We start from the raw sequence: 15,513 nt of genomic DNA, 5'->3' as shown, positions 1-15,513 counted from the left end.
TTTTCTTATGTTGGGAAAGACCTTCAGGCTATTCTCAAAAATGATTCTTCTGTGTTGTAAATTATTAATTACTGTCAGATGCATTTTCTAAATCTTTAAGAGCTTCACCATAAAGCTTTATGCAACATAGTTACAAAATTCTTTCAAGTAATTCTCACAGCCTACTCATGTTGATTACTTTGGTGGAAAGAAAAGATGAGATGTAATTGCACATTGCTTAGAATGACCTCAAGAACACATTGTTGATTTATAAGGGCTTTTCAAAAGTAAATCACGTCATATTTTTCTGTTTGAAACTCAGTCATCAGAGCTAAAGGTAACATCAAGGTCATTGGGATGTCATAAATTACCAGGACTGCGAGATGTATTGAATAAATTCTTTGGTCAATTTTCAGTCGAGGTAAAAATTGACACCTTCAGTATATATCAGTAAAATTGCAAAATGCATAAAACTATCACTGTAAGTGTACAGTCTCTATTTATACACTTACGAAAGAAGGTGTAGTTGCAGAACATTTCAGTCAGTGAAATCTGCTATCCCAAATGTTAATATCATAGAGTTATAGAAAATCCTGAGTTGAGAGGGACACAAAAGGACTCAAGGATGTTATATTTTTGTGTCATGTGCGGGGGCTTCTGACAGCTCAGGAAATCTGGACTCATCTCATTGCTTGGTGACCACACTACTTTACGTTAAAAAAAAAAGTTGTACCATTACATTTTTATAATTATGTTTTTCCTCTACAGTGCATTCAAAGCCTGCCATCCTAAGATCAAAAGTTTTTATTTTGCTGCTGAACATCTAGATGATATGAACAGGTAAGGAAGTTAAGCAAAATTCAAGGAACCATTCCTTACTCAAGGCACTTCCTTGAAGCTAGTGATTACAAATTAGGATGTGATACATTGTTCAGCTAAGAAGGTTGTAGTTAAAAAAAAATAAGTGCAGAGTGGCATTATTTCTGAGTGTCTGCATATGCTAAACATTCAATTCATGCAAGAAATATCTTTTTTGAAAGAAGGATTTGGAGATTTTTGGAAACAAGGTTTTGTCTTTCTAAAAAGAAGCAAAAAACTTTGAAATTTTGAAAATAACTCAAAAGCACAATTTAATAATTCTGGGTTTCTGTAAAGCTGTTCTTAGCTGTGTAACACCTGCAAAGGTGGAATATCTCCAACATGGCACCTCAGCCTATCTCCACAGACGCCTGATGCTTGCTTTGAGGATGCTTCTATTCTCTGGCATTTGAGGGAGTAAGAAGTTGGAGAAGGATGTAAAGCAGTCATTGATTTTTTCTTCTGCCATTCATGAAATAGGATGTAGAGATAGCAAAGACTTAATTGTGCAGACTGTCTCTACCAACATGAATGTAACTTTCACTTTGAAGTGAAATTTCAGTTTTATTGAAATTAGCAGGGAAAATCTCATCAGCTTTAAAAAAAAATAAAAATTGAAAAAGAAAGGATTTAAGTCTTACTCCTTTGTGTGTTGAGCTTACCTCTAAGTATTTTAGGTCTATTTTTCAGAATTCAGAATTTCAGATTGAGACTTCAGCACAAAATAAACACAATTTCTATTACTTCATTTAAATGGCAAATTAAAAACATAGATCCCATGTCTACTCAAATATCTGAGAATTCATTTCATTTATTTTCACAACATACACTGAAATTAACTCATAGGATGTAGTTTTCATCATATGATAGGGCACAAAAAAGATCTATGGTTGCAGCCTAATAATTGTTCTGTTTTGGATAATGTTTGTAGACATCCTAGCTGAGGTGCTTTTGAAACAGGAGAAAAATGAGATAAATCCCAATCCATAAAACTCATTAGTAAGATCACAGTCTAATTTGTCCTGCGTGTACTAGATTCAGCTACCTGGCCAGGGAGCTTCAGTGTACTGCCAGTTCTTTACTGATAATATATGACTGAAAAAGGATGCCAGTACTCTACCGTGCTTGCTTTTATTTAGAAATAGCCGTCTGTTAGTGTTTTCAAAAGTTCATGCACGACTAAAGCTCACATCAAAAGTCTCTCCTCAGTTAGAAAACTTAAAACCTTTTTGTTTGTTTGTAAAATTTTAGACTTGCGTCTACTAGATAAGTCTGTCAAGCCAGTCACTCAAAGTGCAGTTTGCTGCACAGCAAACAGAATAATGATGTGGTCTATTCAGCATATTCTGAACTACAGCAGCAGATAAATCACTTCTGTCAGTAGGTCCTCAGTCTCTGTCACAAGGTGACTTGGTTCTGAAAATTAGAATGTATATAGCTCTTCAGTAATCAGAAAGCAGCAGGAAATGTGCATCAGTACGTTAAAAACGTATTGCACAGTGTATAACATAAGAGCTAGGAAGTTTTCAGCTTCCCAGCATGAGCTATCTTTTATTGTTTTTTTATCAGTTATGCTTACTATTTTATTTAGAATGAGCGAGACCAAATTGTGTTCCATGTTATACACGTGTAAATTTCAAGTAACCTCATCAAGCTGTATGGAATTACTTGAAATTCTTATGTTTGAATTGGCATTGTTATTTCAACATGTATTTTTTTATCTTCTTTGATTGATAATGTAAGAAAAAGAAGTTCACCTTCATAAACTCAGTGCACAAATTAACTCAATGAACTGAAAAAATGCATTACGAAAAAGTAGTCTTTCAAATGCAGAGGTAATGAAAACCATTGCTTCTTATCTAAAAGCATGTTCTAACCTAAACAGAGTCAAATACAGAATCAGCATATTAAAGGTAAAATAAGACTATTTTAAGCGATTTCTGTTCTTTTTCAGGTTTCCAAGATATGTTTTAATAATATATCCTGCAATCATTTTAGTATTGTTATATTGGAAAGCAGAATAATAGAAAGAAGAAAACTGCTAAAACAGACTAACAGAAAGTTACAAATCATTCAGTTCCTTCTACTTCTGAATAAAATGATGTAATTAAAAAAAAAAAAGTATATGTAGAACATGAAAGGATTTTGTCACTATTCAGCGTTTCTTAATACGTTTATGCCATATTGCTATGTTTATAAGAAACCTGGGGAGCTATGATGACTGAACTTTATTGTTGTGAAGTCCCTTGCCTTTGCATGGCTACAGCAGCAAAATTGTTCTTTCTACCCACATAACACATTGAGTTTGGGTGAGAGGAGGATGGAATACTCTTTACTGACACAAAGTACAGTTTTGCTAGTGTAAGTATATATTCACTGAAACGCCTTCCTTGGAAATTCATTTTTATTCCAAGAAAGTGATCTACTATAGAAAGCAGTCCACGTATTTCTTCTTAATGACACTATACATAAACTTGTTTTGATTTTCTGTGGTAACTGTGCCTGACTCTTTAAGTTGGCTAGGCTAGTTACAGTTACAGTTAGTAACTTCATGTGGAATGGTTGTCTGAGAACTTCCTTGAACCTATGTTAACTGAACTGTATTGTTTCTCTTTTTGTTGGAGTCCAGAGTATTGAAATTGGTAAGAAATTTCTTTCTCCATGTAACTAGATGATCAAGACCAAAGATGACAAGTCAGTTTGTAATATTAGCACATGAGAATGTCTCTAGGTGTATGAAGATGACCTCTAAATTTTTTCCAGCATCACCTACAGATCTCTTCATTCTGGTTAAAATGCAGTTGATTGCTTATAGACATTGTATGGTGCCCATACTCCCATATATCTAGTTCATCCTCATCCTTGAGCTTTACGATTAAGGAGAATTTGACACCCTAAACTAAATTTGACTACAAGCAGTGCATGTAGTTGGAGCTTGAGATAAGAAATTGTTTCCTACTATTCTGTGAGAATGCCAGTACAGTGCATTCTTCCTTACAAAAGTTACAGATCTATAGAAATATTTTTATCTACTTCTAGTGTGAGTCATGAAATTGTTTTAATTAAATACTGAGGGGAAACGTACATGTCCTATTCTTTAAAAGATACAAAAACAAAAAGGAAAAAAGGAAAACCTAGACGATTGCTGCAAGTACCAATGTTACTTACTGTAACTATTTTAACTATTATTGTCATAGCTAACAATAACAAACTTCTCACAAGAAAGCTAAAGCTGCACTTGCAGTAAGGAGGGAATATTTCCTTGGCTTCTTGCCCTTGAGAAAACTACAGTGGTTATTAAGACACAGCACAACGTAGGGAAAGGAGTTTAAAATCTTCCTTTGACCAAGGGTTTGCAGATTACTTTCAAGTAGGTTTTTATTGTATGTTTTAATATTTATATTGAGTTCTTGTATAACTGTACACTTGATACTTTTGTCCCCTATGTTGTGTAAAGCAAGTATTCTTTATTCTTCTTTTGTTTTTCCAGAGATCTTTACAAAGATACAAGCCCAGTGTGATAGATTTCTCATATGACTCTAACTTGAAGTAAACTCTAGTCACATTAAATCAAAATAATGATTTTCTAACTGAACACATTCTAACTGTATCTAATGAATCTTTAGTGGCCATATATTAGAAAATCTGCAGAAGTCAACGCCATTCTCTTAATCTCTGAACTAGCAAACCACTCATTGTTATTAACTCTTTACAACCATATCACAACCTTGTCACTTGGCCACAGGCATTGTAGATGACACAAATCATGAACAACAGAAAATGATTTGTGAATTTGTGAATAGAAAATGACTAAAAGAGTCAGCTGTGTCTCTTTTAGACCAGTATAAAGCTCCTGGATGATCATTAGATTATATTTATCAGAAATTTATCCAGAAATTTTCTGGAATTATCTGCTATAGCTATAACCGATATCAATTGACTGTCAATTAACTCTTTGTTAATGTAGCTGACTGCCTCACTCACTGTCATGTACAAAATGCTATCTTATGTTTAGGATGAAATGAAATTTCCCAGCTGAATAACTCCCATAGTTATCTTACCTATTATGTTGTGGTCAGCAGGTCTGTTCCAACAGATTCAGTAGGTGGTTGTTTCATGTTGACTGCTCTGTGTGGTGATAGGCTCCGAGATTTGTTCCCCAAAGAAAACCTTCTTGAATCAGGAGCATTAATCTAAGGGAGTGTTTTGGAAAGGGATCAATTTTTCTTCCATGAAAATGTGCAATAATTGTCTGATGCACAATTTGTTGACTCTCCATGTGCCTGTGATTTTTTTATAAATGCTTGGCACTTCCTAACAAGTACAACTGAAATTTTGTCTCATCTTCAGCTTCTCTATCATTCTGGCAGAAATGTTGATTGTAAGCTAATATGAAGTATGGTGTAATCACTTCAGGAGCAGATCTGTAGCATCCTTCCCAATACATAACGATTTCTGGACTATTAACATAATTTACAGATAATACATCACTATTCACTGGTCACTGTTTTGAGAGGGACAGTGGAGAAATTTATTTCAAGGAGGTATTTATTTCAAGGTATTTTATGATCTTATGCCTACTTACCCTGCACCAAAGTTTCTCAAAGGTCGGCATGCTGGAATGGTTAAAAAGGTCTCAGAAAGGTCTCCCTTGCTGAGAAAATAATATATGCTGTTTCCACATGTGCAGTGTGCAAATAACACCCCTCAGGCACAGTTTTCTGAAACGCATTTCTGAAGAAAACACAAAACTGACTTCAGTTATCTCTCTGCCAACACTAGCAGTAAAATTGCAAGCTGCTCACTAGGTTGGCAAACAAGGTCTGTCATCCTGACTGTGGGATGGCTGGAGTAAGCAATTCCAGGTTTAATATGGAATGAACAACCGTAGAAGGTTGTCATGTGCTTTTAAAGCCTCATCGATGGAGAAACTGATTTAGTGTAAGTGGTCAGATAATGAATACACTGAGAGCCACACGGGGGAAGAGGGGAGGTTGAAGGAAAGCATTGGTACGGGCAGCTGAATGTACACCTCACAATGACTGCTCTGCTAGAAGAGAACTGCAGTAGTTCATTAATTCGTGCAGCTCATGGAAGCCTTTTTTCAAGTCTTCAGTTGAGGTGAAAACCTTAGATGTGAATTGTATTGAGGCAACTTCCTTTTCTCTCTCTGCTTCTCTGACACAAACGCAAAAGTGAATTCTGGTATGCCTCCTTCTCTTTGTGCTTGGCACTGTAGGTAAGCCCTAAAGCACATAATGGCATAATTAAACTTCACTGTCTGTTTAGGATGGAGCCTGTTCTTTTGACAGCGGGTTTCTGTTCTGTTCCTCTGATACGTTGCCTATTCAAGCCTTAAAGTATTGCTTAAATCTCTGAAAAGTGGTGTTTATTCTTAAGAAATCAGAACAGCAGGAATATTGACGTGATGGCATATCTGTGAGCAGCAGACTTAATAGCTCTTTGGTTATCTCCAAATCCTATGTTTTACAAATGTTTGACATCATACATGGTTTTCTATTTGAAGCAAGATCTATGCTGTAAAAAGTTTTTTGAACAGCATAATTATAGATCTTTGGAGGCTACCTGAGTAAAGCTATCAAAGAAAACAGCTGTTTAATATGAAAAATAACATTATTCTGAATCTCCTTCGGATGCTCATGCTTTAGTTTGTTGTAGAAGTGCATCATAAATTAACATTCTGGATCAGTATCACTGCTCTTTTAATATTATTTCAGATGGCTAAACAGAATTAACATGCTTGCTGCTGGCTATGCAGAAAGGGAGAGAATCAAGCAAGAGCAAGGTAATGTGTTATTATTTTGGTTTCTACTGTCAGCTCTTATAACAAGTTCATCTGCTCTTTTTTCCCTGCTGTGTATCAGGCCTCATTCTCATCAGCTGAAAGCAATTCTCAAATGAGTTTCACTGTTGTTGCAGTAGCAAATTCTTTCTCTTGGGGTTTTTGATTAGCTCCTTCAGATTCTGATCCATGTACCCTTGGATTATTTCTTTGAATGCTGCAGAAGTAGACAAAAGCAGCAAATTTATTGCCAGTAATCTCAGGTATGTGGTACCCAGGTATGTGTTCCTCCATCAGAACAAACTTAAGAATCTGTAGACTAAAAAAAAAAAATTGAAAACATTGTCATTTAGTGTTTGAATTTACAGGAGTAGGAATGCGTGAAATTGGTCTCTGGAACAAAAACATTCCTCTAAAGCCTGCTGACAAAATTGGATTTCCCTGAAAGACTTAATTTTAAGGCCATTAAATTTTGTGGTGATTACTACTGATTTTGTTATATTGAGGTGCATGGTAGAGCCCTGTTGCCTTTTTAGTGAACTCTTCGTTTGGAGTTATAGGCTTACATCATTTTATATTTTTTACGTTTAGTATTTCATAGCTTTATAAAAGTAGCATATTTAAAACAATGAGTCACTTTGTTTTAGTTTGCCACAGTAGAAATGCTGTTGGCCAACAGGATCCATTGTGTTGGGCAGGTTGTTTTCTCAACTTGCCAGTGGCAAAGATTCACAGAAGCATTTATATCCAACAGACTGGTCTGGAAAGCATTTGGCATCTCAGTTCTTACTCTTTTTTACAGGTGTATCTAACTGCAGGCACCAGACAATGACGATGTTCAGAATTAGCTAGAACTTACCTGAGTGCCTGTCTACCTGCTGCCTCCAAAGTCAGAATACCACATTCTAATTCTATGGCTTCTCACCCTTCATCAGTGAAGCTCTAACTTTTATTCCAAAAAGCATGTAGCTAGCACTGCAGCAGCAATGTATTTAATGCAGTCTTCTCTTTACAAAAACTCCATTTCTAGCCATTTTTCAGGGAGAGTTTGTATTCAAAAGATGGTCGCTAGCTTCAAAATTAGCCATGTGGTGTTCCCCTCGCCCCCCATATTCCTGGTTCTATACCAGCCTATGTAACAGCAGCCTTAGCCATGTCCTTCTGGCATTAGCCATGTCTCCCTCCTGGGAGACAGCATGCAAAGGACTTCATTCCCCATTGAGAAACAAGGATGACTTTAGTAGGCAGGTGCAAACATCAATAGAGTAAGATATTCTGTAATGGCAGAAGATGAAGAGACATCAGGAAATGGCCTTAATTCATACACTGATTGTCTTACTACAAAGCACCCTAGAGGGATCAGCCTGCTGTTGAAGATCAGTGGCTTACAGCATTGAGACATGTTTTGATGGTAGCAGTGTGGGAGGGAAGGTTTGTGGGTGTTCTGCCTTTCCCTCAGATAACTAGGTTGTACCTGCTGCTGCCTTGTTTCTAATTATACCTTCCAGCAAATGCAGCTGCTTACTGTGGGAGTGCTGCCCATCTCCTGGTGTGGTCTGTTATTGTCTGTGCACTCACATCACTCATCGTACCAGGTCCTCTGCATTCACACAGCCCAGGAGACATGCTGTGCTCACTGCTTCTCCAGTCATTTTCTCAGTGCCTCACCAAACCAAAACCAGCTTGGGAATCTGTATTTCTCATGTCATATAGCATTAACAATTTTGGAGGAAACTGTATACCACCCATCACTGCTTGAAGAGGCCACAAACAAACTCTGAATCTTGGAGTTTTCAGGGAAATCCTCCATGTGAGCATCCAAAGCCAAACTGAAGTTTTTGTAGAAAGGAAGTTGGCAATAGAATTACAATAACATGTGGGATGATAAAGGAAAAAGTGTAAGAACAGTTATATTAACACTGCCCAAGTGCACAGAAATAGTGCACTTTCATAAATCTAGATGGATGTGGAAAGTTTTTTTTTCCTACCAAGCAATTGCTGAATAGTAGCAGATGATCCCTTTCTTATACATGAGATCACGTGTATTCAGGCCTCATGTTGCCTATTATTAAAATGGCTCCCTATTGAAGATCATCAGCGAGACTCCACTTACCGCTGAAATTATATCCCGAGCACTGAGGGAGCTCTTTATTTCCACTCTAATGCCATTTACTCAAATTGATTCATTGTATGGAGGTAGGGAATGCTATATCCGCTTTATGCTCCTTATTTGTGTTTATGGAGGGAATCAGAATTACATTCTCCTCTTGCTGCAGCACGGAGCTTTTATGCCTCTGGTGCTTATCCTTGGCTCCCAGAACAAGGGCTGTTAAACAGCTGAGCTGTGCCCCTAATTAGCAGAGGCATTGAGTTAACAATGTAAGGCCTCTCTATCACTTCAAGCGTTTTTGAAATTATAGAAACTGTAAAGCTGGATTTTTCTATATTCAGTGACTGTACCAATTGTCATCTACATATTTGATTTCACAAAAGGTCTTTTATCAGTTCAGCCTCTTGCAGGAAAGCTTTAGAACGCTTCTGAAACAATTCAACAGTAGTTGTCAAACTTGTTTCAATTAAGAGTTGAACAGTTCTGAATCTAAAGTGTATAAATATATTTCAAGTGCTTTAGAGATGCACGAATCACTAAACTGTGGGTGTATTGCTGGAGAAAATGTCACATGCTGTACAGAACAGTTTTATAAAAATACCATCAGCATTCCATATTAAATACAATGAATGCTAGTAATATGGCAAGGGACTTTCTTGGATGGAGAAGTTACATGCTTTCCAGTCATAGAAAGTTAGAGAAACAAAAGGACTCGCTTATCTAAATAGAAAAGTTTTAACTGGAAAATGGCAGGTCAATTTTATCTTACTTATAACACATACAGACTTTTGCTTATTCAGAAAGCTTTCAAGATACGGCTAATGCTTTGAACATGTCTGTTGCTAAATTGGAAAAAATCTGCAGAGAGAAATATGGCAACCATTCGATGCCATTACATACATTTTAGGTAGACTATACTGTCTCACTTGACAAAAACAGAACATTTTTAAAATCTGATGGAGGCTATTTTCATTCATTTCACCTGAAAGTTGGCCCCTATAATTGCAGATTTTTTTGTAGGCAAATACAGTAAGTTGCCAACACAATTTCCTATTTGAGGTAAGGTGCCCAAAAGCACAATCATACAGTATTTTATGGTTTTGACAGGAAGAACTTTTTTGTATTTTTAGCCAAAATTGGAAACTGCACTGAGAATGCTAGATTTTACTTCCAGAATAAACAGACGAGCTCCAAGGCTGCAGAAATCACAGTGAATGAGACAGTTCTGACAGGCCTCTCACAAGAAGTAGTTCCACTAAGCTTTGCTATAACGGGAACAAACATATGCCGATATTTTGAGGTTTTCTGAGTTGCTGGAAACAAGAAAACAGAAAATGACTTAACCATTTGCTCTGATGTTGTCTTTTTCTCAACCAGTGATGAATTATTTTGAGATGTCTGCAGACAGGGACATTTGAAATTAGTTTGTTTTTTTTCTTTATTTCATTGCCATGATAAAAATTATTTATACTATTTATTGCTTACACTACTTGAAGAGAACCTCTCAGCTATAAGCTTGCATGAGGCAATTCAAGAAACCCAGAGTCACAAAAGAGAAGATATTACTTCTAAAGAATAAATAAATGGATATGGCTGCACACTCCTCAAGTACCATAGTATGAAAAGATAAAGAATTTTATAGACAACTATTTCACAATGGTTTCATCTTAAGATATATTTTTTAACTTTAAATCTTGAATAAGATTAGGTACAGTAGATTTTAATCATGATCATATTGGTAACAAAAAAATCATTAAAGCCAAAATTATATGTTGTGCTAACTTGGAAAAATTCAACCCGTTCCTTTGGTTAGATAGTTTAGATAGTAAACCTTTTCTCCTATTAAAGATAAAATAGTAAGTTACACAGTTCCTTGAACATGTGAAGTGGAAATTGTCTGTGAATAGCATGAACTAAACTGTCCTGTGGTGTAATGGCTTACCCAAATACTAGAGGGTAATGCAGTCAGAAACAAAGTGACAACACGAATGTTTGCATCAGTCTTACAATGTATAGAAACATAAAGACTATCTATCTGGATCTGAGTTTGTAGTTAGTTTTCTTTTTTATGGAATATTAAGATCTGTTGTTTATTTAATTGCATCCTCTTCTGCTTCAAAAGTAATTGCCACAGAATAAATAAGAATTATCATGTTGTATGGTCTTACTTCCTCCTTGAGTAAGCTACCAAAAATATCATAGAATCTTAGAATCATTTGAGTTGGAAGAGACTGTTAAAGGTCATCTACTCCAGTTCCCAATATGAAACAGACTTGGCTAAAACTTGATATCATAAAAAAATGAAACCTCATATCCCATTAAATTTAGCCCAAAATCGACGTGTCCTTTGTACTTTCTTTCACCTATCTTTTAGAATTCTATGCTTAAATATAATTGTCACATTCTTCCTTAACAAACCACCTTTGGCTTCTTGCTTGTGTAATAGGATAGCAACTATTTTATAACGAAGATGTTATATGAAGTTTTTCTGCCTTATAGTAAATGCATCATGTTTCTTTTTATCAGAAATTTAATTGAAAACCTTGGATAACTGGTAGTGTAGAAGATGACGATAAAAATAACGATTAAATAATGATGATTATTCATGCAAGCAATAACAACTACTTGCTTGATTTGCTAGTTGGTATTGATTACATTTGTTAATGTTATTTGCAGCCAATAACACTTCGGAAATTGCTTTCATCTTTTCAATTCAAAAAATACTTTCAGTAATTTCCAGCCAATATATGTACAATCATAATTATTTTGATGATTTAGCAAATATCTGAAAATCTTATTGCACCAGGTGCATTCTGTATGCATGTAGTATTTATAAGGTGTGTACGAGAGTTATATCAGTGGGACATTTGCAGGTTGTTGGTTAATTTCTCTGTGATGGGAAATCAGACTTAATACACCCAATAATGTTTTAAATTTTTCCTCCTTATGTTAAAACATTTCCAAATTACAGCAGCTAGCATATAGAGAGTCAACATTCAGTGATACTTAACTCTCAGTAATATCTATGAAGGAATTTTTAGTTGTTTTTATGAAAACAAGTTTTCTGATATAGAAACTTACCAAAACATCTTGGTAGCTTTTGACTTGATGTGTATCTAACTTGTAGATTACTGGAGTGAGAGTGATAAGGAGGAGGCTGACACTCCATCGACACCCAAACAAGACAGCCCACCACCCCCATATGATACATACCCACGGCCTCCTTCGGTAAGTCACCTGCAACTTCCTAATCTGGAATGGCTACACAAAGTCTCACTTTCACCAGCTCCTCTGATCAGAATCACGTGCTTGCAAACACTGCACTCCCGTATATTTTTTAAGTCAGTACTGGTCTTAAGCTATTTCTTAAGTACAATGCATTGCTAGCTTCAGGAACCATCCTTGCCATTTCCACTGGTGTGTAGAGAACACATGTATAATCGTACTCATTGTACAAACATGAATTAAGTTACAGAATTCTTCCTCTTCTTAATTCGTGATAGACCCCTACTCATCCATGTAATTGCTCACATCCCTCTTACCATCTTCTTTGACAAAATGTAATACCCTGGTAACAGATTCTTTTCTAAGGTACAACAGTTGTGCTGTGAAGCATTAAAGTAACAAACTATACTTCCAGAGAAATGCCAACTTAAAAATGTTCTTTTGTATAGCCAACAGCAATTTTGTTGCTTCTGAAAAAGTAGGTTTATCTATGAAAGAGCGAAAGGAGGTCTGGTCGTTATTTCCTTCTTTAAGCAGTTGTTATAAAACTAATCAGTGAACTTCTGATTTATTCTTTATTGGAAATTTTAATGTTCATGTTCATATATTCAGACATTACTAAAGCACTTTCAGTATAATTTTAAAAAATACAAAAATGTCGATTGAAAACTTGGATAAGTTTGTGGAAAGTGTTAATTTAATTTGCATGCAAGATGTTTTCCAAAGCCATAGAGCTTTAAAATGTACGGAAGCTCTGCAAACATGTTTCCAAAGTAATTTTAGCAAGATAGGATGGTAGCAGGCATTTGGATTGCAATTTTAAGATAGTATTGATGGACCAGGTGTATCTTAATCATTTGAGTTGGAAAAGATCTTTAAAGGGCATCAAGTCCAACTCCCCTGCAATGAACTGGGACACCTATAGCTACATCAGGTGCTCAGAGCTCCGTCTAGCCTGACCTTGAGTGTCTCCAGGGACGGGGCATCCAACCTGCTGCAGTGCTTTACTATCCTTATAGTAAAAAACCTTTTTCATATTATGCAAACTATATCTCCCATCTTTTAGTTCAAAACCATTTCCCCTTCCTATCACAAAACATCCTGCTAAAGCCTCTGTCCCCTTCTTTCTTATAAGCCCCCCTTTTAGATACTGAAAGGCCTCCTTGGAGCCTTCTCTTCTCCACACTGAACAGGCCCAGGTCTCTCAGCCTGTCCTTGTAGGGGAGGTATTCCATCTCTCCTGTGTCTTTCACAAAGCCATATTTGACAAAGTTTTCTGAAAAAATAATTGAGTGGGCCTCTTCTATTGATTAAGGGACATTCTGTAGGAGTGCATATCAGTGTGTGTGCAGGGTCATTGCCAAAATGGGGGCCATCGGTAACAACAGAATCACAGAATCACCAAGCTTGGAAAAGACCTTTAAGATCATCCAGTCCAACCATCCACCTATCACCAGTAGTACTCACTAAACCATGTCCCTCAACACAAAATCCAAACATTCCTTGAACACCTCCAGGATCGGTGACCCTACTACCTCCCTGGGCAGCCCATTCCAGTGCTTGACCACTCTTTCAGAAAAGCAGTATATGTGATTGCTGTTAGGGGTAGGCCGCAGTCTCCACTGATCTGAAGTTTGCTCCATTGCAGATGAGTTGCACCAGTCCCTACGTGGAGCCAAAGCACAGCCGCCTCTCCTCCACAGAGACCTCCCAGTCTCAGTCATCACACGAGGAGTTCCGCCCAGAGGCGGCAGGGAGTGTCACCGATTCACCGGTGCGCAAGACAGCGAGCCAGCGGCGCTCCTGGCAGGACCTCATCGAGACGCCACTGACGAGCTCAGGACTTCACTACTTGCAGACGCTGCCGCTGGAGGACTCGGTGTTCTCTGAGACGGCCGTGGTGTCCCCTGAACACCGGCGGCAGTCTACTTTGCCCACCCAGAAGTGCCACCTGCAAGACCACTACGGCCCCTTCCCACTCGTGGAGGGGGAGAGGATGCAGGTGCTGAACGGGAATGGAGGCAAGCCCCGGAGCTTCACGCTGCCACGAGACAGTGGCTTCAACCACTGCTGCCAGAGCCTTTCGGTGGGAGCCACCGATCACCACGAGGAAGTGCAGCAAAAGGAGGTGGAAGAGGAAGAGGAGGAGGAGGAAGAGGAAGTGAAAGCAGCAGAAGAAAACCAGGAAGATAAAAGTAAGTATGGGATATTTATGTGGCTTTTCAGCAGCCCTGTTTGTGTTATGTAGTGGTTGTTTTTCCCTTTAACTATTAAAAAAGTCTTCCATCATCTCCCATATTTTACCAGGTTCTCTTTGTTTTATATCTCTTTAATCAACCATACGTATGAGGCTTAACAGTCTGACAGAGCGCTGCATGATCTGTCATGAGCCCCAGATGCTTCCCCATTGGCTGGTCAGCAGCTGTACCCTAATAGTGTTTCTCAGTCATAAATGGATGTTGCTTCCATGCTTTCTTTCCACTTGCACAGTATTCTCCCCCACTGACACATGTATGTGTCAGGCAGGACATGCTTAGTCCAGTTTTCCAGCCAGCCTCTCTCCAGGTTGTAAAAATCACTCAGTTAAACGCTGGAGTTGCAGGGTCAGGCTGTGACTGTGGGGTGTCCAGGGGAACAGGTCATGGGACAGCCCGGAACCTGCAGGAATTCGAAGAACTGTGTATGTTCCCCAATTCCTCACCTTGTGATTTTTAATGAAAGAAGTTCAGAAAACATTTCAGAACAAAAACTAAACTAAAATAAGAATATCTACGTAACCAGTGGGGTTTAAAAACAAAGCATCCTAATACTGAGTAACTGCCTCTTACATGGCACATTAACTCCATAGATATTTGTGCCACTAGTCAAAAATATTCCAAATAAACAGAGAATGAAGGACCCTGCTCCTCCTGTAAACACATTTCTGTGTCTGTTTCATGCTCTGTCTTCACTGTCATTTATGGAGCTTCTCAGCGTGCATTGCTAGCAAAGTTCAGTTTGCACCCAAGTTGTCAGGTCTGTCAACAAAGCCTGCTTCCATGCATTGTGGGATTGTGCTGTGATGAAGTTTCTGCAGCAGCAAGGAAAGTGGCAAGGATGACCTCTGAAGCTCTCAGAGGTGTGGTGATCTCATTCCTTCAGATTTTTCACTGTAGTAAGGAAGGATAAAAATGGTAAAGAAATAGGAAAGGATAGCGAAAGTTTTGGATAATTAACTGCCTGCCTAAGTTAATTCATTGAAGTTAGCACCATCTTGAGCATTAAAGTTCATATGGGCATTATTTAGTCTCCATGGGAGAGATGAACTGTTTTCCATTTTCCTTTTTTGGTCAATAGATTCTAGACTGCATGAATTTTTGCCTTGGAGAAAACAGTGATTTCTTCTGCAGATACTAAGTCTGGTGCCATAAAAGGGAGAAAAGGCATTATTTCAATTGCATTCATGCATTACGCTTTCCGAAAAACCCATACATTCATTAGGGTAATATTAGACTCTTACAGACTGTGAAATGAAGCTCTCCAATTAACAGGGTTAAAT

At 37.6% G+C, this 15,513-nt stretch overlaps 1 protein-coding gene across 1 annotated transcript in view; it reads left to right on the top strand.

Annotated features, from left to right (window-relative positions):
• The window catches only part of LOC100548228 (connector enhancer of kinase suppressor of ras 2), a 47,957-nt gene that overhangs the window by 9,534 nt on the left and 22,910 nt on the right, over positions 1–15,513 (top strand). Inside the window, exons 5-8 of the mRNA XM_031557067.1 lie at positions 748–819; positions 6,576–6,643; positions 11,878–11,978; positions 13,624–14,170. Of these exons, the coding sequence (XP_031412927.1) occupies positions 748–819; positions 6,576–6,643; positions 11,878–11,978; positions 13,624–14,170 (788 nt within the window). The remainder of the gene's footprint in view (positions 1–747; positions 820–6,575; positions 6,644–11,877; positions 11,979–13,623; positions 14,171–15,513) is intronic.

Source organism: Meleagris gallopavo, chromosome 1, assembly GCF_000146605.3.
Source record: "Meleagris gallopavo isolate NT-WF06-2002-E0010 breed Aviagen turkey brand Nicholas breeding stock chromosome 1, Turkey_5.1, whole genome shotgun sequence".
NCBI lineage: Eukaryota > Metazoa > Chordata > Aves > Galliformes > Phasianidae > Meleagris > Meleagris gallopavo.
Note: the sequence above shows the minus strand (reverse complement) of the source record. Positions and strands in the feature narration are given on the sequence as shown.